The sequence below is a fragment of the Bombina bombina genome, chromosome 1 (genome assembly GCF_027579735.1).
Source record: "Bombina bombina isolate aBomBom1 chromosome 1, aBomBom1.pri, whole genome shotgun sequence".
NCBI lineage: Eukaryota > Metazoa > Chordata > Amphibia > Anura > Bombinatoridae > Bombina > Bombina bombina.
Window position 1 is genome coordinate 877,622,702 of NC_069499.1, and position 24,382 is coordinate 877,647,083.

Consider the following 24,382-nt stretch of genomic DNA (forward strand, 5'->3'; position numbering starts at 1 on the left):
TATAATCTATAGATTATATAGGAATAATCTATACCTATATATTGATGTATAGATATATAGGTAGAGAGAAAAATATGCATTCACACTAAAAATCAAAATTTCTATATGTGACGAACATTGAAATGTGAATTAAGAATGACTGCTATCAGGTTAGCGCACAAGCGATGGATGTTAGGTTTTTTCTTCTGCGCTCTCCATTGACTTCTATTGGGAGAATATGCACATACTTTTTAATTTAAACTTGTAATACACACACAACCCGACGCATGCAAAAACATTACTTCTGGTAGTTTAAGCTTGAGCAAAAGCAATAAATAGCGCGCCATTTGTAATGTCAGTGTGTTTATAGATACACTTTGGAGCCCTTTCCACTCAAATACCTTAAACAATGAAAAATAATTTTTATATCAATTTTAATATTTTATAATGTGTTTTAATGTGTTTTTACTTTCAATATTTAATGTTCGTTCTTTACTTGGAAGAAAATGTTTTTTAGTATTTTTAAATATATATTTATATATATATATATTCATATATAGGTATAGATATATATATATATTTGAAAAAATTAAAAGGAACATGCTCTATGTAAAGAACATTGGAATGTGAAATATTTATAACTACCTTTGGGTTAACGCTGAAGGTCTAACGCTGTGTCGACTTAGCGAGCGAGTGATAAGTGTTATAGGGAGAAAAAGTTAACATGATCCTGAAATTAGCGTGCATCGAGTATTACACACTCTCAGTTTACTTTCAACTTGTAATATGTTTGATAACCCGCCTGCATTAAAAGTTTACTTTGAGCTTGCTCAAAATTGTTTTAGCTCGCCATTTGTAATCGGGCCATATGTTTGTAACCCCTTTCCAGTAAAAGTTAGCTCTAGGACAGCATTGTATTATTGGGAACTAGATGAACACATCTGGTGAGTGAATGACAAGAGGCATATTTGTGTAGCCAACAATAACCAGTTAGCTCACAGTAGTGCCTTACTGCTCCTGAGTTAGTTATGCTTTTCAATAATAGACACCAAGAGAATGAAGTCAATTTGATAATAGAAGTCATTTGATAAAATTCTTAGAATTGTATGCTTTATCTAAAAACATGAAAGTTTTATTTAGACTTTCATGTCCTTTTAACGTCCCTTTAAATACAAATCATCCTTCCTTTTTTTGTCTTAATCTATTGTGTAATTTTGTTACCAAGAAAAACCCAGTGATTGAACAATGCTATTTTTATTTTTAAAAATTAGATTAAGCATTTTGTTTCATCGACAGATTTATAATATTAAGAATATAAGGGGAAAGGTTAAAATAAATAAAATCAAGGAAAGTGACCCAACATAATATTTGTACATAGTTTGAAAATAAAATAAAAACAACAAAAGCCAAAATAAACAAAAACAAAAATACTTTTAGTAACACAATTGGGAAAAAAAGGAAAAATCTGGGTGTGTGGAAACCAGAGTGTAAAAAGATAAAAGAAAAAAAAATGATTTCAGTCTCTTTCTCTTTATATCTCTCTTGTGTCTGGGGACCAACGTTTTAAAAACTTCAATATGGAGTGAAACAAAGCAACATCTTTGGGGGCTTTTTTGAGCATTATATTGTAAGGTAAGTGTCTCTTATTTTCTGCCAGAACTGTGCATAGCTAATAAACAGTTCTCAAGCTCATATCCGCTTTTTTAAAAATTATTTGAAGGACCTCCCAGTACTGACGAGGCTTTGTAGATAATCTCACCAGAGCAGGTAGCTAAAGATCATCAGCCCAAACACTTAAATTACCAAAAAGATGAGAAACATGAGGGTCTCTCTGGCAGTGGAGAGAGGGTATCTGGTTTATGAGTGAGGGTTTAATGCAGGCATAGTCTTCATCCCAGATATAGCAAGTGTCTTGGGTGTTCAATGAGATTCCAGATAAATGTATAGATTTATTGCTGTAGTCAAGGAAATTTAGAATTCTCCAACAATTCATAGAAACTGGCCAACCTGTAAAAATAGAATATAATAAAGTTATAGCGCAAATATAAATGAACAGCTATCTATTATAGAGTTGGCACATTTTATTTAGAGTGTTTCATTCGCTATGGATTGAAAGTGTATCTTTCAAGCCTAGGAAATTTTACATTTATCATTACTTGTGTGTGTATTACATAATACAATGATTCATTTTAAGATAATCTTAAAGGGACATGCCAGCCACATTTTTTCTTTTATGATTTAGAAAGAGAATGCAATTTTAATCATCTTTCTAATTTACTTATATTATCTAATTTGTTTTATTCTCTTGATATTATTTGATGAAAAGCATATCTAGATATGCTCACTAGCTGCTGATTGGTTGCTGCACATAGAAGCATGATGTGATTGGCTCACCATGTGCATTGCTATTTCTTCTACTAAGGATATTTAAAAAATGAAGCAAAATAAATAATGGAAGTAAAATGTAATGTTGTTTAAATTTCTATTCTCTATCTGAATCATGAAAGAAAGATTTTGGGTTTAGTGGCCCTTTAAGTAGTTATAGGACATATTGTTAATTTGTTGAGATTACATTTGTAGGTGTTATACACCTAGTGAACAAAGATAATTATTTTAAAATTAAAATGCTGTAAATACAATGTCCCTTTAAAGCCCTGCAAAATCATTAGACTCTTTTGTCTGAAACACAAAAGCTTCCTTGTGCCTTGAAAGTCTTGAATCAGCTGACACTCTATAAATAACTGATGATAAATATAATCATAATAATAAAAATAATAACTTTAATAATAATCATAATAATAATGTGCTAAAATAACAAATCTAAGATTAAAAATAATTTTAATCTCAGATTTTTTTATGTTTTTTTTGGATAAATAAATAAAAATCCCTAGGTGAGTTGGACCAACAAATGCATCACATTAAGGGTTTTAAACCCCTTTAGATTTCCTAGAACTCTGCACATGGTAAATACTAGAGATGTGCATTTGTTTAGTTACGAATGCTTATTCGTAATGAAAATATGGATATTCGTTTTGTTTAAACTAAACAAATATCCAAGCTAATGCACTAACTAATTAAAAGATTAACAAATATATATTAACAAAATTCGTTAGTATATATTCGTTAACCTTTAAATTAGTTCTTAAAGGTAATGCTCTTGCCTATAATACCCTGGAGAGTCACACTAATCTGGCCCTTCTTCAGAGTCCAGGGCCGCGCTAAAACAAGGCTTATTGCGGCGCATCCCAGAACCTGACACTGTGTCACCTGCAGCAACGTAACATTTAAATTCATTTTAATGAAAACAAATGTAAATGTTAACTAATATTAAGTATATTTTTTGTTTTATACCAAACAAATACTGAATAGTGCAGCAAACAAATATTCTGAAAAATCAATTTTTCAGAATATTCATTACTAATGATTTGTCCAAAACAAATGATTCACTGCCGCAGATGTCTTTTAAATACATGCAACTTGGCATCTTGTGGGCTTCTGGTAGATGTCATTACTGGAGTGAAATTAGAAGTGATACTCAATTCATCTAGGAAGTTTTGAGAGAAGACATTAAAATACATGGCCTGTAAGCCTCAGTGATCCTTAGAGAAAGTAAAAAAAATAACTGATGATGAATGTTAGTGAGGCTCTATTATTATGTAAGTGGATCTTAGGTACTTTGCACATAACTAATCCTAAAATAATCCCTTACTGGGATGAAAGCTCTAAATTAGAAAGAAAGTGTTGTGGACCTCAAGATAGCTATGCCATATCTTTCATATACATTTGACTCCTTCTAGAATGTGTTGGGAATTCTTTGGTCTTCCTTACATTTGATTTTAGTGCTTTCATCTTAATGTCGATAGCCTGTATACATTTGTTTTTTATTTTAGACACAATCAGCTCTACCAAAAAAATTAACACAACCATCACTAAACAACACAATAACCTTTGTTGTAACATTAGATTGACCCATCTAGCTTTTCCAAATGCACTAGGCTCTGCTCCAAACAGAATTTCCTTGCATCATTCTATGCATGAGGTTTCTATGGGGATTGTGGGCCTTATGTATTAAAAGGCGTTCAGACAGCTTTTCAATTTGAGAAATTGTCCGGATGCCATTGCTGCATATAGGCAGTGGATTTGTTAATCCGATGGCCCGTATGTATCATATCACACTCAGATGTGTGTGTAATGTCCACCCCTTCACTCGCACGGCTAATTGTGCGAAAGAAGGGACTGTCAATTTCTCTTTGCCATGTGGGAACTTGCCCCGCAAGGGCTCCAGAGCAGCTTACGATGCTTCGTACTTGGAGCTCTTTGAATTTATACCCATTCAAAATAATAAACCATTTATATATATATATATATATATATATATATTAGTTTCACCATAATTATCCCCTCTCTTGTTAAGTGCACTCATACATATTATATACTGATTTTAACAGACAAAGAGGGATTTCTTGTGATACCCTATATGCAGTTATATTTAAAACCATTTCTACATAATGAGTGTAGATAAAGAGAAATAATTCCAAATAATTTCATTATGTTGTCCTGATGTTAGGAATACTCTAAATTCTACAAACATGGAATTATTTGTTTAAAACAAAAATTTGCTGTTTGGACTGTAAGCTAAATAGCCGTCACACAATTCAAAACTGTTACACAAAAGTATATATTTGTAGAATTTTAACAGGGTATTTACCTAGAGGTATTTTGACAATTTATTTGTAACTTTTTTCACCAAGACAATAAAATAAAATGTAGGGATAAAAAACCAAAATAAAAACATTTTATTAAAATACAATTCTAAAAAAATAAAATGTATTTACAATATATATAAATACACTTTATTAAAATAAATGTAACACTTCTTTTAATATACATGTTCACAGGGGAAGAAGGGGAGAGGTCAAGACAAGCCATAGTCAACTAACAATGGCTTGCCAATTTTGACATGTGATCACTGTGACTGGCTGCCACATTGATCACATGATCATGGGGCACTCCACTCCTGAAGGCATCCTGTGGTTGCTCATTAAGCCTGATACCATCATGCACTGCAGCATGCCAGTATCTAGGCTCCATTTTAAGTATACAATCACTGTTACTGGCTGTTACAGTGATTGTATACACAGTAACAGTCATATTTCACTGTTACTGTACTGTTGCTGGATATATCTTCACATAAAGGCATCCATCAACAGCATGAGATACACACTGATCACAGCCTGTATATCATGTAGAGGAGGCTCCCTACAGACAAGCATGCAATTTACCTTGTCCCTGCAATTGCTAGTCTGGGGTGGCCTCCATAATGCCATTTCTACAATGCCTCACTTGTGAGGCATTGTCAGGGATTTTTTCCCTGTTTGTTTACCATGTGCTGCTGGCAGTCATTTTACTCACCTCTCTTGCTGACGCTGGTGCATACTGTGTGATGCTGCTTATTTCCTGCACTTCCTTTTATGGCCAGACTGGTGTACATCATCCGTGTGAGACAGGATGCAGTCTCAGAATTGTGATGTCATCACTTATTATTTAAAGGGCCTCTGTTCAGTATGGTTTGCCCTTGCGTTGTCTCAGACCTGTTTGTGAGAGCTCCTGTGTATTACCTGGCTGTCTGACATCCTTCCTGGTTCCTGATCCCTGGCTTGCTCCTGACTCTGCTGTTCTCCTTGTTCCTGATTCCGTCTGACTACTCGCTTTGGCTCCTAACTCGGCTCGTCTGACTACCAGCTCTGGTTTTGATTCCTGGTTTGTTATTTGACTTGTGGACTTATTATTTTTTGCTATTAATAAAGGTGTGATTATTTTTGCACTTCTCGTCTCAGTCTGATTCCTGGCACCCTGACATTACGCAAGGGCCATGAATCCTAAAGGTGTTAATAATCCACCTTTACCTGCCATAATTTCCAGGATGGATGAACAGGATCACTGCTTGGATCAATTTGCACTAGCCCTGCAAACCCTGCTGACTCGCACTGCACATATGAACCAAAGTGTCCCGCAAGTTATGGTTGCTCCTGTTTCAGCTGCTGAACCTAGTCCTACCAGGAGCATCTCTACCTCAGCGTTATGGAGGCGATCCTAATCAGTGCAGAGGGTTTTTGAACCAGGTCGGCATTTACTTTGAGATGTTACCTCAGGCGTTTCCCTCTGACAGAGCTAAGGTAGGATTTCTCATCTCATTACTCTCTGACACAGCTCTTGCCTGGGCTAATCCCTTGTGGGAGACTAATAAACCTGTGATTTCAAATTACCCTGAATTTGTGGCCTCCTTTCGAAGGATATTTGATGTTCCGGCTCGCTCCTCCTCTGCTGTTAAATGACTCATGTCCATTCAGCTTGTCGCAGAGGTAGGTTGGAACAATGAAGCCCTTGTTACCGCCTCCTTTCATGGGCTCTCTGATGCGATTAAAGATGAAGTTGCTGCCAGAGATTTACCAGAAGATCTCGAGGCATTGGTGTCTTTTTTATCCTAATTGACATCAGACTAAGTGAGAGGCTCTCTTTCAAGGAGAGCCTGTGGAAACCTCCTGTTCTGTTGTCTCCTACATGTTTGTTCCCACCCATGCCTCCCTCTCCTCCCATGCCTCCTGGTCCCGAGTCACCAGGTACTGCTGAGCCGATGCAGTTGGGATTCATGCATCTCGTGGAGAGGGCCATTAGGAGGAGGGAGCGGCTCTGCCTCTATTGTGGCTTACAGGGTCACCTTTTGAAGTCTTGTCCTACACGGCCGGGAAATGCTCACACCTAAGGTCCTGTCGGGGGCAGACCTTGGGTGGTTTATCCTTGTCTCCAGAACCACTAAAGGATAAACCTTTGGTCACGGTTGTCCTTTCCTGGGTGGACTCCTCCATAGTCACCCAGGCTCTTGTTGAACCCAGTGCTGTAGGCAATTTCATTGACATTGCTTTTGTATCAAAGCACTCCATTCCTGTTTTGCCTCGGTCCGTTCCGCTTGCTATTGAGGCCATTGATGGCAGGCCCCTTCAGCCCGCACTCGTTACTCACAAAACTGTTCCATTATCCATGGCTGTTGGGGCTCTCAATTTTGAAACCCTCCAGTTCCAGGTGATAAACTCTCTGCATTTTCCATTTGTTCTGGGTTATCCCTGGCTCCAAAAGCACAATCCCAGTCTTGACTGGCGCAGGTCCAAAATTTTGTCGTGGTCTCTGCAATGTATTTCCTCTTGTCTTCGGAAACCAGTTAAAGTCTTGTGCACTTCTTGGGTATCTCAATTGCCAGAGGAGTACCAAAAGTCCCTAGACATTTTTGATAAGGTGCGTGCCGGTATGTTGCCTCCTCACCGGTCTTACGATTGTGCCATAGACCTGCAACCCCAAAGCCATTCCTCCTCGGGGCCGGGTTTACCCTCTGTCTGTTGCGGAGAATTGTGCTATGAAGGAGTTTGTTGCCTATGCTCTTTTGCGGGGGATCATCCACAAATCCTGCTCTCCTGCAGGGGCTTGCTTCTTCTTTGTGAAGAAAAAGGGTGGCAAGTTAAGACCATGCATTGATTATAGGGTTTTACCATTAAGAATGCTTACCCTATTCCGCTCATTACGGAACTCTTTGACCGCCTCAAGGGAGCTACGGTCTTTACTAAACTTGATTTGAGAGGAGCGTACAATCTTGTTAGGATCAAGGAGGGCCAAGAATGGAAAACAGCATTTAACACCAGGAGCGGGCATTATGAGCATCTTGTAATGCCCTTTGGCCTATGTAATGCTCATGCTGTTTTCCAGGAATTTATTAATGATGTCCTACAAGATATGTTGCAACAGTGTGTTGTAACAAAAAAAGAAAGGGCGCCTCCTAGTGTAGCCAATTTTTGTAAGTAGATAATATATATTAGCAGATTTTGTACTCACATGTAGTGAAGGCAACGATAATGCCTAGGTAGATGGTCTGGAAACTTATCAGTGTCCCAGTTGACTGTGCACCATGAGAAGGGCTGCTCCTCTTGAATGGAAAGTATCTGGAAAACTGGAAAAATATACAGAGGGCGACTCCTAGTGCAAATCAGTTGATACAGTTGTAAACCCCAAATGATCCCTTTAGAGAGATACTCACATATTATGGAGCACACTATAGTGCTAATGAGGCAAGCTGGGTATATTATGGTGGCCCAGCGCACATAACACTCTGGCAAGCAGTGGATCAATGTAGCAAATAAAAGATAGGAGACTCCAGAAGTATATCAAAAATAAGTTTTATAAAAATAAATAAATGAACATAAAAACAATCAGTAAAACACGCTACGCGTTTCTCAGAGCTCACCACTCTGTTTCCTCAGGCAAGTGGTGAGCTCTGAGAAACGCATAGCGTGTTTTACCAACAGTGTGTTGTGGTGTACTTGGATGACATCCTTATACACTCACCCACACTTGAGGCTCATCATTCTGATGTTACACGGGTTCTTCAGAGACTACGTGAGAATGGCCTGTTTTGTAAACTCGAGAAATGTGAGTTCCATCAGACTCAAGTAACCTTCCTAGGTTATGTTATCTCTGTTGCAGGGTTCTCCATGGATCCTGACAAGTTATCTGCAGTTCTGCAGTGGCCTCACCCAGTTGGTCTTCGGTCTATTCAACGTTTTTTGGGGTTTGCCAATTACTATAGAAAGTTTATTAAAAACTTTTCTTCCTTGTTCAAACCTATCACAGACATGACCCGTAAAGAGAATGATCCACTCCATTGGTCACCTACTGCCATTAAGGCCTTTGATAGGCCTTTGATAGTCTTAAGACTGCCTTTGCTGCCACTCCAGTTCTGGCTCATCCTAACCCTGTCCTGCCTTTCGTTCTTGAGGTCGATGCGTCTGAGACTGGAGTAGGTGCCCTCTTGTCTTAACGTCCTATGCCTGACGGTGTCCTATGCCTGACGGTTCCTTGCATCCATGTGGTTCCTTCTCTAAGAAATTGTCTCCAGCAGAGTGCAATTATGAAATTGGCGACAGGGAATTTCTTGCCATAGTTTTGGCACTCAAGAAATGGAGGCATCTTCTCGAGGGTACTAGCGTGCCAGTGCTCATTCTTACTGACCACAAGAATTTAACTTATCTATCTGAAGCAAAACATTTGTCACCCCGACAGGCCAGATGGGCGCTATTTTTGTCTTGGTTTAAATTATGTGGTCTCCTACCTGCCTGGTAGTAAGAATGTTAGGGCTGATGCCCTCTCTCAACAATTTTCCCCTCTGTCCAAGGGGGAATCTGTACCTATTCCAGTTATACCTTCTGACCATATTTTGGCTACCATACATACTAATTTGATTTCTCCGTTGGGGGAGGAGATCCTGTCTGCACAAACCAATGTTCCTGAGAATCTTCGAACTAAACTTTTGCACACTTACCACTATCCTAATGCTGTAGGTCACCCAGGCAAGAACCAAATGATTTGGTCTGTCACTCGACAATTCTGGTGGCCAGGTCATCGTTCTGATATTGCTGCGTATGTCGCCTCCTGCTCAGTTTATGCACAAAATAAGACTCCTCAATGTCTTCCTGTGGGTTTTCTTCAACCTATTGCTAATGGTGACCGTCCTTGGACACATCTTTCCATGGACTTCATTGTCAAGCTCCCTGTTCCAATGGCAATACTGTTATCCTTATGGTGGTTGACCATTTTTCTAAAATGTCACATTGCATTCCCTTGAAGAAGTTGCCTACCACTCAGGAGCTTGCTTAAATTTTTGCCCAGGAGGTCTTCCATTTACATGAGTTACCCAAGGAGATAGTGTCGGACCGGGGTAGCCAGTTTGTCTCCAGATTTTGGCATTCCTTTTGTGCTCAAATGGGAATCCAGCTTTCCTTCTCTTCGGCATATCACCCTCAATCCAATGAAGCTGCGGAACAGTCTAATCAAGCTCTGGAACAGTACCTCCATTGCTATGTCTCAGATCATCACAATAATTGGTCTGAACTGTTACCTTGGGCAGAGTTTGCTCGTAATAGTGCTATTAATGTTTCCTCCAAGTTATCACCGTTCATTTAGAATTATGGGTTTCAACCATCCTTGTTGCCCGATTCATTCAGTCTCAGGGTATTCTGGCTTTGGAGGAGCATCTCCGGCAACTCCGTTCCACTTGGGTGCAGATTCAGGATTGCCTTCATTGTTCTATGCAGCGCCAAAAGTTCCAGGCTGATCATAGGTGTCTGCAAGCGCCTTCCTACCAGGTTGGTGAGAGAGTTTGGCTGTCCTCCTGCAACTTGAACCTTTGTGTGCCTTCCAATAAACTGGCTCCCCGTTATGTTGTTTCTTTTCGAATACTCTGACGGGTCAATCCTGTGGCCTACGCTCTTGACCTTCCTCCTGCAATGCGCATCTCCAATGTTTTTCATGTCTCCCTTTTGAAACCATTGGTCGGTAATCGGTTTACCACTGTGTTGCCTCGGTTTACCACTGTGGAGTATGAGGTCAGCAGCATTATTGACTCTCATATGTCCAGGGGCCGTGTACAGTATTTGGTTCACTGGAGGGGCTACGGTCCGGAGGAGCGTTCATGGGTTCCCTCCTCTGATATTCATGCTCCCGCCCTCCTCCGTGCCTTCTATGCCCATTTCCCCAATAAGCCTTTTGTCCTCCTGCTGAGGAGGGGTCGTTGAGGGGAGGGTACTGTCAGGGTTTTTTCACTGTTTGTTTGCCATGTGCTGCTGGCAGCCATTTTACTCACCTCTCTTGCTGACTCTGGTGCATACTGTGTGATGCTGCTTATTTCCTGCACTTCCTTTTATGGCCAGACTGGTGTACATCATCCCTGTGAGACAGGATGCAGTCTCAGAATTGTGATGTCATCACTTATTATTTAAAGGGCCTCTGTTCAGTATGCTTTGCCCTTGCTTTGTCTCAGACCTGTTTGTGAGAGCTCCTGTGTATTACCCGGCTGTCTAACGTCCCTCCTGGTTAATGATCCCTGGCTTGTTCCTGACTCTGCTGTTCTCCTTGTTCCTGATTCTGGCTCGTCTGACTACTTGCTTTGGCTCCTGACTCAGCTCGTCTGACTACCAGCTCTGGTTTTGATTCCTAGCTTGTTATTTGACTTGTGGACTTATTAATTTTTGCTATTAATAAAGGTGTGATTATTTTTGCACTTCTCGTCTCAGTCTGATTCCTGGCACCCTGACAGGCATTCAGAAATAGTGCAGTCATTGCTTCAGACTACAGTATAGTCTTGCCTACATGGGGTTTAAAAGAAGTATTGTCATGTAAAAGAAGTGAAACACAAAACGTATGGATAATCTGGACAGTGATGTAGTCACATTAGGAAATTTCCCACAGCTGTAATACTAAGTCCACATGTTAAAGTCTTGATTAATGTAGGCTGTTCCACATGTTAAAAGTTTGATTAAAATAAGCTGTTATCTTTATAATAAAATGAAAATAAACAACCTAAAGCAGTTTTTTTTTCTTGATCTGTTTGACAAAGAGACACAAAACAATTGTAACAATTGTTTTCCTAAACCGAGATGTGCAAATAAAATATTTCTCAGTGCAGATAATCAACAACTACCCAACAGTTAGCAGTGAACCAAAATTCATGAGTCCACTGGAAAAAAAAAAAACATCAAGGATAATTCTCTCAAGGGTGCAGCAGAACAGTCAAGGGTTGGCTGGACCCATGTAATTATGGTTGTGCTGTACTGAAAGGGGTCAACCATTTCCATATATATATACACGTCAGAAAGTCAGTGCTCATTATTAGTTTCTTAAATTACATTGCTGAAAATATTGCAGGGATTTTCTACATTTCACATGAGTTCCTGAGACTTGTAAGCTTATCCTGTTCTGATGGTGAGACCTGTGTGCCTTAGGGACCCTAAGTTCTAGAAATGGCATTTTTATTTTTCATTTTGTTTTTGCCTCTACCTGTTCATTTGTTAGTTGAGACTTAATTAACTGTAGGTTTCCTAAGATCTCCCCAATGAGACTTATGTGTCTACACATTGATACTCAGCTGGGGAAGTCTACTTGTCAGATCGCTGACAATGCCAAGCTGAATTTGATTGAACTACAAATAACTAATATGATTTGGTATCTGTAAAATACAGTTTAATATTTAAAAATACCTTTATAATGAAATTGTTGTTTTTGTTGTCTAATAGATATTCAGATGCAATTCTATGTATTTATGTTATATTCCAAACCAACAAGGGTCTCTTGTGGAGGAGAGATATGAGTTGAAAGAGAGTAACATAATGGGATGGTTTTATAGTTCCACATAGTAAAGTATGGTATATTTTGTAAGCAATAATATTTCTAAAAAACAAACAAATCCTTATTTTAGTATTTTAGGTTAATACAACTATACATTATCTTTTTGCTCATTCAGTAATATGCATCACAGTCAGTACTAAGCTGTTGCCATTGTCCTCTTGATATATAATTCAAATTCCATATTGTCCATCATACCTAGTGACTGCCTATGGGTTCCTTCTCTCAGATGGAACCTTTCTAGCTACTAAAGTTACATTAGCAATAACCTACACATAGGAGTATGATCAGTATAAATGCAGCAGGAAATGGTCTTAATTTTACCACTGAAATTAAAACTGATAAGCTTAATCATTTCTATTCAACCCTACAATCTGTACATCTGTCTGCTGTGTTCATTGTTGTCAGCAACCCTACTCAAAACTACACTCAACAATGTATAAGTGTCTGAGCTCAGTGCAGTGTGTTTATTGATACAATTAATGTCGTGAAATCAGTGGATAAATTGTGAAACCAGCAATTTATATAATGTCTTCAGGCACTACTGTCTATATATAAATAAAGATGTTACTACAAGAATATGCTCCATGTCTGTATATATGTAGGAGCTGAGTAGGAATACTGCTGACTTGTCTATTACCATTGTGCTTGCACACTGTCCTCTTATAAATGATACAATGCTCTATATGTTACCCACCTCACCTCTTCATCACTGGCCGGAATGCTGTCCTCAGAAAATCTTTGTCTTGTACCAGACCTGCTTGTATGGTATCTACTGCTTCTTGGCTATTTTTTATGGCCTTTCCAAACCCTGTGAATAGAAGAGAACGAGTCACTCACAAGGTCCCCCATAGACTTAATTTAAATAAAATAGATTTAAACTATGCTCAGCCTGTATTAAAACAATCTCACTGAACAATTTTAACATTTTCCTTATTTAGATTTAAAAAAAATAAAAAATAATATTAGCCATTTCACTACAAGCTGGGCTTATTTTAAGGCCCCTTTTGGGTTAAATCATCTGGTTAAACTAAACTTATCATATAAAATAACTTTATTAATGCTTGTTGGGACAAACAGTCAAATGGTGAAATAATAAAACCATTAAAGGGACTGTAAACACCACATTTCTGCATGTAATAGACACTATTATAGAGAAGAATATACACAGATACTGATATAAAAATCCAGTATAAAACCTTGTAAAAACTTCCTTAGAAGCTCCCAGTTTAGCCCTGTTGTTGAGGTTAGGCTGTGACACCCATTGAAAGGGGCTGGGAAAGCAAGAGGATCAGACTCCCCCCCCCCCCCCCCCACATTACACAACCAGGAGTCTGTAGACAGCAGTTTACATATAAAACTCTGGGGTTGGTTTAGAGTCTGAACATCAGCACAATGTTATTTAAAAATAAGCAAAGCTATACACTGTTACAAAAACACTCCAAGGTGGGCTATATAAATGGATCATCTACAAAACATTTATGCAAAGAAAATCTAGTTTACAATGTCCCTTTAATGGACATTCTGTACTTCGCTGCATATAAAAGAGTGCTTTTTTTTTTTTTAGATATTTACCATTTTACATTAATTATATAAATAAAACTTTCTACCTGTAATAAAACTACTTTTGATTTTATTCTTATTAAAATTTGAGTTACATGAATTGTGCAGAAACCTGCATTTCCTGCAAATATTATGATATGCGTAGAAAGATTTAAAAATATTCTTTCACATCAAAAATTATTTTTGACATGTTTAGTTTGATTTGCTTTCATGTGGTCTAAATTAGTTTAATGTCTCTCTACATTTTATGTCCAATAGTTAAAAGTTATATTTGCAGATATTTATTATGACATTTATACTAGTCTGGTTTCACAATTTTCCAACATATGTAAAAGCTTCATTAAAGAATTATATATTATTTTTTTTACTTCTTCTTGGAAAATAATTTTCCATATCATCCATCTTATAGTATTCATAGTAATATCTTATTAAACTTTTCTAAATGTTATGTCTCTCCATTTTATAGCATCTTGAAGGCACATTAATCACTTAATAAATGCTAGATAATAATAATGCAAACAAAGAAAAGATTAGTCAGAAAATAACATATTTTATTAATAAAATATTAATAAAATATTTTCATTAACTGCTTCTATTGACATAATGGGGAAGATTGCATATGTGGTGTAGCCCTCAAAAGCCGGCGACTCCGGTTTTTGCGCGGTTTTGCTATCACATATACTGCGCCACATATAAATGCGGCGTGTATATTTCACCCATCGCCCGCAATTTTTACTCCCATAAACTAACATAGAACCGCGTCGCAAATCGGTATCACATAGTCAGTGCAAGGACTTACGAGGCGAAAATGGAGACATGTTACTCCATTTTCACCTTCCAACACATAGGCAGGTGCAGCAAGCCTTGCACTGAAAATGTGAGTACCGTAACTCCCGTAACTGGCTGAAAATATTAACTAACACCTAACGCATGCGCAATATTTATCTACCTGTCAACCGCCAACCCCCACCACAATAACTAATAAAACTATTTACCCCGAATCCGCCATGAACCCACATCGCAATAAACCTAATACATGTATTAACCCCTAATCCGCTATTCACCCACATCGCAATCTACCTAATAAAACTATTAACTCCTAATCCGCCATTCACCCACATCACAATCTACCTAATAAAACTTTTAACACCTAATCTCACATCACAATAAACCGAATAAATGTATTATACCCTCTTCCACCAAACCCCCACATTGCAATAAACCTAATTTAATTACTAAACCCCCTAACCTAACACCCCCTAAATTAACCCCAAATTACATAAAATAATAAAATAGTAAATTACAATTAAAATAAAAATCCTAACAGTACATAAAAAAACAACAACCTAATATTAAATTAAAATAATTTAAAATTACATAATAAACCAAATTATCAAAAATAAAAAAATGAAACCTAATCCCTATAAAAATAAAAAAGCCCCCCAAAATAAAAACACCCCCTAATCTAATACTAAACTACCAATAGCCCTTAAAAGGGCTTTTTTGTAGGGCATTGCCCTAGGTTAAACAGCTCTTTTGCATTAAAAAAAATACTAAATGGGCAAACTTTTAGGATTTGGAATTTAACTGCAAAACGAATGCCAAATATAGCTGCAGGCAGCGACATTCATTTTAATTTAGTTCTGGATATATCAGTGTGAAATAGTAACATACAGAGATCTGTGCAAATCCTTTGTGTATTGCACTCTCACACTGATATATCCGGCGCCAAAACAAAATGAATGTTGATGCATGCAACTGTATTTGGCAATCGTTTTGCAACCAAATGCAGAATCTCAAAATGTGTGTATATATATATATATTGTATATACTTTGTCAGTCAATATCTTGTTTTTTCCTTTATATGTGGCATTATTATTATTCGTATTATTATTATTATCATTTTTGTTATTAGTTTCTATCTCTGACAATAGTGCATTCTAATGAATTATAAACATTTAAAACAAAGTCTGAAAGTGATCACAATCAATCAACACATTAAAGGGCCATAATACCCAAATGTTTAAACACTTGAAAGTGATGCAGCATAGCTGTAAAAAGCTGACTAGAAAATCTCACTTAAACATCTCTATGTAAAAAAGAAAGATATTTTACCTCAAAAATTCCTCAGTAGGCACATCCCATTTTAAAGGATTTCTAAGTAGCAAATCAGTATGTCTGTCCCAGGAAAGCTAAGGGAGTGAGCTTTCGTGCATACTCATCTTATTTTCCCTATTCAGTGTAAGGAAGTTTACTATGAAATCTCATGAGAGTTAAGTGAAATCTCATGAGATCACAGTAAAAGAGTTCATGACCTCAGCACTGTTGATGCTGATTGGCTGCTGTTCATTTCTTCTTTTTTTTTTTTACCTGCAGCTGGGCAGCAGCTCAGTATAACTTTTTACACAGAACTTACTCTGCTGAGCTGAGGAGATTGTAAGGTAAAATATCTTCCTTTTTTACATAGAGATGCTCAGGTGATATTTTCCTGTCAGCTTTTTACAGTTATACTGCATCAGTTTCAAGTGATTTAGCGTATGCGTATTATGTCCATTTAAGGGCCAGATTACGAGTAGAACAGTGTTTAACGCTCCCGTGATAATTACGCTAGAAGTAAGATTTTGCGCACGTTGGGTAGCATTCGTATTACAAGTTGAAAGTCAAAAGTTTTCGCTTGCACGCTAAACTGATGCAGGCAAAAAGTCGAAGTTAGACTATTGTGACCATGTTAGCATAATTCCCCATTGAAGTCAATGGAGCAAAAAAGTGGGGTGATAAACTAACACCCTACTCATGCACAAACCCAATTGCATATTATCAAGTACGCTAGCCTGACATGAAAAAATATATATTTCACATTCCAATGTTCTTCACATAGCAGAATATGTTCTATTTATTCATGAATGCATATTTCTATTATTTCTATTATTTCTATGAATGCATATTTCTACATATATCTGATGGTATTTTGGTACAATATATATCTATACCTATATATAAATGATTACTTTGTGATGTGTTTTGTGAGACATTTTTGTGTCACAAAACAGTTAACCAGAGCTCTGCGATTGCGATCATATTTTACTTTCAACTTCTATTATGAGCACTACATCCGACATGTGCAAACTGCTGCAAGAACCCAATATCGCTCATGTGTATCTGTTAGCACTCCACACGTAATTGTTCCATTTAAATTGATAATCAGTCAATCGAATTTGCTATATATATTTTGTCTAGATAACTGTTCATTAAAACAACAACAATCTATAATATTAGCAAAAAGGAATTTGACACCCAAAATGTTTTTTTTATGTTTTTGGATAGAGAATACTATTTTAAACAACTTAAAAATGTACTTCTATGATCAAATTAGCTTCATTCTCGGGAATCCTTTGTTGAAGAAACAGCAATGCAATACTGGGAACTAGCTCAAGGTATTTCACATTTAAAAATAAGAATGGGAGCATCAAATTTCACACCTTTCCATATTGTTTTTCGGTAGAATATAATTAGGAAAGGAGATTGAGATTTTTTTGGTCAAATATCACCTTGTCACAGTTTTGAATTATTTCTTAATCTATAAATAAAAGATTTTAGTACATGTATGTTTATTGCAAAAAGTTAAGCAATTAACCATAATGCTATGTTTTGTGCTTAGCTCCCATCCCAGAACATGGTCAGTGGCCCAAACTGCAGGCAATACCATAAAATGACCAGTAAATACTGCACCATATTGTTAGCAGAAAGAATAGCCATCTTTTTTTACCTTTAAAAATGTTTTTGCGGTTTGTGGCCTAATTTTTATTTAAAGGGACAGACTACTTGAAATTTTTATTGTTAAAAAAGATAGATAATCCCTTTATTACCCATTCCCCAGTTCTGATGAATAGCCTGTTATATTAATATAATTTTACCTATATGGTTAACTCTATCTAAGCCTCTGCAGACTGCCCTTTATCTCAGTGTTTTTTTTACAATCTTGTATTTTAGCCAATCAGTGCAAGTTCTTGCATAAACATTATTATTCTCCATGGGAGTGAGCACAATTTTATCTATATGGCACACATGAACTAGCACTGTCTAGCTGTTGTGCAAAATATAAAAAGCACTGAGATAAGAGGTGACGGGGACTTAGAAACAGTCAAATTAGTGGTTATAAAATATATTAATATAACATTTGCTATGCAAAGCTGGAGAATGGAAGGTATGATCTATACTTTTAAACAATAAAAAAATGAGTAGACTGTCCCTTTAAATGTACATATGTAAGACTGATGGAAGTCTGTTCCATCAACAGCCTACTTCTGTAACTCAATCATTTTCATGAACCTTAGCAATAGTTTCACCCATTAATCTTAAAGAATAATGTTGTTTTTCACTTTTCTGTTTGTCTGAAAAATGTTTCTGTTTAACCATTAAAGGGACAGAAAACTCTAGCAATTCTTGAGTCTAACAGGAAACACAGCTAGGGACATAATACTCATATGCTAAATCACTTGAAAGTGATGCAGCATACTTGCTCCATCTTGAGGGTAAAACAGAATGTGTTTTATTGAGGGCTATATGCCCAGTATTTATGCAGGTCTCACACCTGGTTGACACTCCCTAGGCGGGGGATTGGAAGAGTATAGTACATTAGATAGAGGGAAGACGCCCTTTTACAGGATACAATAGTTGTATTAATAATTGCATTACTTAACCAAATAAACAATTAAACACAAGAAAACAAGGGAGTCCTTCTTGACACCTGGCAGTCTGATTAAACAATGTGAACGCTTATCACTTAACTTAATTACAGTAAACAATAGCTGATGTCAGGAAACCTGTTTTCAGAAAATAGTTTCTCAAAGCTGAACAAAGTTAACCCTTCCAGTACTGACAGAGGGGTCTGTCACACGGCTCCCTCCTGGTGGGACACTCCGGCAGACCCGGCTTGACCCTTTGGCAGGTCAACTTGGGGATGACCGGACTAGGAGGTGGTAGGAATGTCAGTTTGCTGGGACAATCCATCTGCATTCCCGTTATGAGAAAGAATTTCTGTCCCTATAAATAAAGGTTCAACTTCTTCAGTGCCCAGACCAGGGCTAAACATTCCTTCTCTACTGCCGCATAACTTACTTCTCGAGGTAACAACTTTCTGCTTAAGTATGCGACAGGGTGCTCTCCTCCATCCTCCCCAACTTGGCTCAGCACAGCCCATAGTCCATACATGGAAGCATCTTTGTATCAGCAGCAGGTGGGTCGGTCTCGGCAGCACCGGTCTGGGCACCGGTAGTCACAGGGTTAACATCAGCGGGACCCATCGGAGCATAGGCAGAAATAAGGGGGGCCAAGTCATTTTCAAGGAGAACATCAGCTGGTAAATCCTGCATGACCCCCACATTCACATGTCTAGTGCCCACTTCCCAATTCAAATGTACCCGGGCAACAGGTAGGCGGAACACAGCGCCCCCTGCTACCCTCACAGCCACAGTGTCTCTGGTGCGCTGGTTCTCGGACACCAAGTTCTTTTGGAGCAAGGTCATGGTAGCACCAGTATCTCGTAGACCACTGACCTCCTTCCCATTCACTTTAACCAGTTGCTGGTGCTGTTGTCTGTTATCCCGGTGGGCAGCTTGCAAGGGATCTGCTTCATGTAGGATGCCCCAGCATTCTTCCTCCTCTACGCAGTGGGCAGCAGGCTAAGGGTTACATGGGTTTCCGCCAGCGGGTCTCCTCCAGGACTGTGCTTGGTTCGCTGTGTTTAGGGGACACTCTGGTCTTTTGTGCCCTAGTTGCTTACATCCAAAGCACCGAATAGGCTGTGAGTAGTCCCGTGAGTTGAACTGGGATGTCTGAGGATAGTTTGTGGCTGGAGGCGGTGTGGTAGAGCGGTGGGCCAGGGGTTGGTAACTGGTAGCTGCTGGGGTGACTGTGGGTTGGTACTCCACTCTGGCAGGGGGCTTAGTGGTAGCAGTCTCCAGTTTGCGGGCATCCCTATACTCATCTGCCAGGCGAGCAGCTTCATGCAGGGTGGAGGGTTTACGGTCATGAACCCACTCTCTAACTCCTGCTGATAACTTGTCAAAGCAATGTTCCAACAGGAATAGCTGCAGCACCTCTTCCCCAGATACGGCTTGGCACCCCGCTATCCAGTGAGCTGCTGTGTGGTGCACCTTACATGCCCACTCAACGTAGGAATCTCCAGCTAGTTTAACAGTGTCTCTGAACCGCCTCCTGTATGCCTCCGGTGTAATCGCATTCCTGGAGAGCAGCGCCTCTTTTACAGCATTATAATCCCCGACTTCCTCATCCGGAATTGCCCGAAAAGCCTCGATGGCCCGGCCGGATAATTTTCCAGATAATATCGTGACCCAGTCCTCTGCTTGTACCTTGTGTAGGGCATAATGCCGCTCAAAATCCGCAAGGTACCACTCAATCTCTCCTTCTGTTTCCAAGAAGTTTTTAAAAGCTGCAAAATGTACTTTTCTTTTTTCCACTGGGGTTGCGGTGACTTGGGCTGCTGCAGCGCCGCTTTGGCGAAGTAGGTTGGCCTCCACAGCTGCTATGACCCGGTCAATAATTTCGGCCGATGGGTTGGGGCCATAATGTGCCAGTCTTATTTTAACCGCCCGGTAAAAGCTTGCTTCTTTGGGGGTTCTGTCTGATATGCTGGGCTCATTAGTTCCTTCGGGCCCTAGTACTCCTTCCATCTCAGTCAGTACAGGGAGTGCAGAATTATTAGGCAAGTTGTATTTTTGAGGATTAATTTTATTATTGAACAACAACCATGTTCTCAATAAACCCAAAAAACTCATTAATATCAAAGCTGAATAGTTTTGGAAGTAGTTTTTAGTTTGTTTTTAGTTATAGCTATTTTAGGGGGATATCTGTGTGTGCAGGTGACTATTAGGCAACTTAACAAAAAACAAATATATACCCATTTCAATTATTTATTTTTACCAGTGAAACCAATATAATATCTCAACATTCACAAATATAAATTTCTGACATTCAAAAGCAAAACAAAAACAAATCAGTGACCAATATAGCCACCTTTCTTTGCAAGGACACTCAAAAGCCTGCCATCCATGGATTCTGTCAGTGTTTTGATCTGTTCACCATCAACATTGCGTGCAGCAGCAACCACAGCCTCCCAGACACTGTTCAGAGAGGTGTACTGTTTTCCCTCCTTGTAAATCTCACATTTGATGATGGACCACAGGTTCTCAATGGGGTTCAGATCAGGTGAACAAGGAGGCCATGTCATTAGATTTTCTTATTTTATACCCTTTCTTGCCAGCCACGCTGTGGAGTACTTGGACGCGTGTGATGGAGCATTGTCCTGCATGAAAATCATGTTTTTCTTGAAGGATGCAGACTTCTTCCTGTACCACTGCTTGAAGAAGGTGTCTTCCAGAAACTGGCAGTAGGACGGGGAGTTGAGCTTGACTCCATCCTCAACCCGAAAAGGCCCCACAAGCTCATCTTTGATGATACCAGCCCAAACCAGTACTCCACCTCCACCTTGCTGGCGTCTGAGTCGGACTGGAGCTCTCTGCCCTTTACCAATCCAGCCACGGGCCCATCCATCTGGCCCATCAAGACTCACTCTCATTTCATCAGTCCATAAAACCTTAGAAAAATCAGTCTTGAGATATTTCTTGACCCAGTCTTGACGTTTCAGCTTGTGTGTCTTGTTCAGTGGTGGTCGTCTTTCAGCCTTTCTTACCTTGGCCATGTCTCTGAGTATTGCACACCTTGTGCTTTTGGGCACTCCAGTGATGTTGCAGCTCTGAAATATGGCCAAACTGGTGGCAAGTGGAATCTTGGCAGCTGCACGCTTGACTTTTCTCAGTTCATGGGCAGTTATTTTGCGCCTTGGTTTTTCCACACGCTTCTTGCGACCCTGTTGACTATTTTGAATGAAACGTTTGATTGTTCGATGATCACGCTTAAGAAGCTTTGCAATTTTAAGAGTGCTGCATCCCTCTGCAAGATATCTCACTATTTTTTACTTTTCTGAGCCTGTCAAGTCCTTCTTTTGACCCATTTTGACAAAGGAAAGGAAGTTGCCTAATAATTATGCACACCTGATATAGGGTGTTGATGTCATTAGACCACACCCCTTCTCATTACAGAGATGCACATCACCTAATAGGCTTAATGGTAGTAGGCTTTCGAGCCTATACAGCTTGGAGTAAGACAACATGCATAAAGAGGATGTGGTCAAAATACTCATTTGCCTAATAATTCTGCACTCCCTGTATTGTAATAATCTCCCTCTTCCTGAGGTTACTGGCTTGTCGGTCCCTTTGTTCTAGCAGGTCTTTAAGGGTGTCTCTTTTCAGCCTTTCATACGGTATTCCCATTAGGTCCGGATGTGTACTTGCTCTTCTGGGCGATGAGGACCATCCCGTCGCTTGCCACCAATTGTTATGGTATAACCCGGATATCAAGGGTTAATACCTGATGAAAGATGCCCTGAATATGGGATCAGCAACACACAAACCAAGTTAATTCCCCCCAAACAGGAGACCAAGCTCCATCTTGAGGGTAAAACAGAATGTGTTTTATTGAGGGCTATATGCCCAGTATTTATGCAGGTCTCCCACCTGGTTGACACTCCCTAGGTGGGGGATTGGAAGAGTATAGTACATTAGATAGAGGGAAGACGCCCTTTTACAGGATACAATAGTTGTATTAATAATTGCATTACTTAACCAAATAAACAATTAAACACAAGAAAACAAGGGAGTCCTTCTTGACACCTGGCAGTCTGATTAAACAATGTGAACGCTTATCACTTAAACTTAATTACAGTAAACAATAGCTGATGTCAGGAAACCTGTTTTCAGAAAATAGTTTCTCAAAGCTGAACAAAGTTATCCCTTCCAGTACTGACAGAGGGGTCTGTCACACACACACTCCCTTGCAAGTCCTGGGACCAGCATCTTGATTGGCTGCTTAATGTCTCTATACAGTGGCATGTGAATACTTAGAAAATTTGATGTAAAATATCTTTTTAATTTACATAGAGATGTTCAGGTGATATTTTCTAGTCAGCTATGTACAGTTATGCTGCATCACTTTCATGTGCTTCAATATTTGTGTATCATGTCCCTTTAAGTCCTGGCTCCAGCCTGGCTGAAAAGCAGATCTTCCACAATTTATGGACATTGACACATCTCTTAACTGAATTCTCAGCACAGGAACATATATATTACAGAAAAAAAAGAAAGAAAAAAAAGAAATTGTAAAAAGGTTTCTTTTAACCTCTTAAGGACATATGACGGAATTTTTCCGTCATAAAACAATTGAGCAAACTGAAAGATGTGTCCTTAAAGGGTTAAAAGAGTCAAAGAAAACAAAAATAATTTAGCAAACCTTTAAAGGAACATTATTGTAATGTTTAAATTAAATCGATATTGTAATTCATTAAATGCTGAAATGTAAAATATCAATACTTAATGCCATGTTTATAAATTTGTTTGAAAAAGGTGATTAATTTTTTTAGTCTTAGACCACAAATGGGGTAAGTAATGTACTTTATCTCCCAGGCATGCATGGTATGGATGACCTTGCATGTGATGTCACTGGTACTCACTGTACTGTAGTATGCACCAGTGATAGACTCTTTGTTAGGAGGCATGGATAAGTAGCTCACTTTTCTTTAGCAAACCTTCTAAATAAGGTAAAACAAAAAATCGACAATATGTTTAACAGTTTTATACGTTATGGTCTAATGAATGTAATTAGGAGAGATAACAAAAACATAATGTACTTTTCAACAGACAAATCAATAACTGAACCAATTGTATTAATTAGCTGGGGAAAATGTTTAGTTGATTACCAGAAATTTTGTTAAATAAAAAAATAAATTATTATGAAAAGTTAACATAAATTAATTTAATATTAAAAGCCAAAGAATATTAAATTAATTTATGTTAACTTTTCATAATAACTTATTTTTTTATTTATATGTCTGGGTGACCTTTCTGAGCTATTTACATATATATATAAAATAGAACCAAGCAAGAAATACCGGGAAACAGAAGAGTTAGCAATGACAATATATTTTGATAAACAATGAGCAAATGTTTTTACATTATTATTAAATTCTTCATGTATTTTAAGTTTAAATTTTTAATATAATTCTATTTTAACCTTGTACATAAATTCAATATGAATTCAGATGTAGGTTCTCAAGAACATTTAATCTATTTATTATTATATTCATTTTTTTCAAATTCTTGTTTATTTAAAAGTTATAATTTATATATATTTTTCAATCGAAATATCGCAGTAGCTTTTTAAACAGATTGTTACTTTCTGTTTCATAGGAAGCTTAATTTAAATTAATTTTAAGGGTGTGCATCATTTGCTTGAATGTTCATATTACCCATAATTGAAGTCAATTTACTTTTTTACTTAGTGAAATATGTAGAACAGTATAAATAATAAATGAATGTCTCTAGACAAATTATATGTACGTTAGATGTGAATATCCATGAGTAGTAAAATGGTGTTATTTTGTTTCTTTCCATTGTAATAATTGTTAAATTATAGTTGAACATAACCTGAAAGTGAATATTACAGTGTTGTATTATGTTATTATATTACAATTTGTTTTTTGTTT

The 24,382-nt window shown here is 38.0% G+C and overlaps 1 protein-coding gene across 1 annotated transcript in view; it reads right to left on the reverse strand.

Moving 5' to 3' along the window:
- Positions 1-1,940: 1,940 nt before the first annotated feature.
- The window catches only part of IRX6 (iroquois homeobox 6), a 32,030-nt gene continuing 9,588 nt past the window's right edge, over positions 1,941-24,382 (reverse strand). Inside the window, exons 6-7 of the mRNA XM_053715741.1 lie at positions 12,904-13,012; positions 1,941-1,986 (exon numbers count right to left, since the gene is read on the reverse strand). Of these exons, the coding sequence (XP_053571716.1) occupies positions 1,941-1,986; positions 12,904-13,012 (155 nt within the window). The remainder of the gene's footprint in view (positions 1,987-12,903; positions 13,013-24,382) is intronic.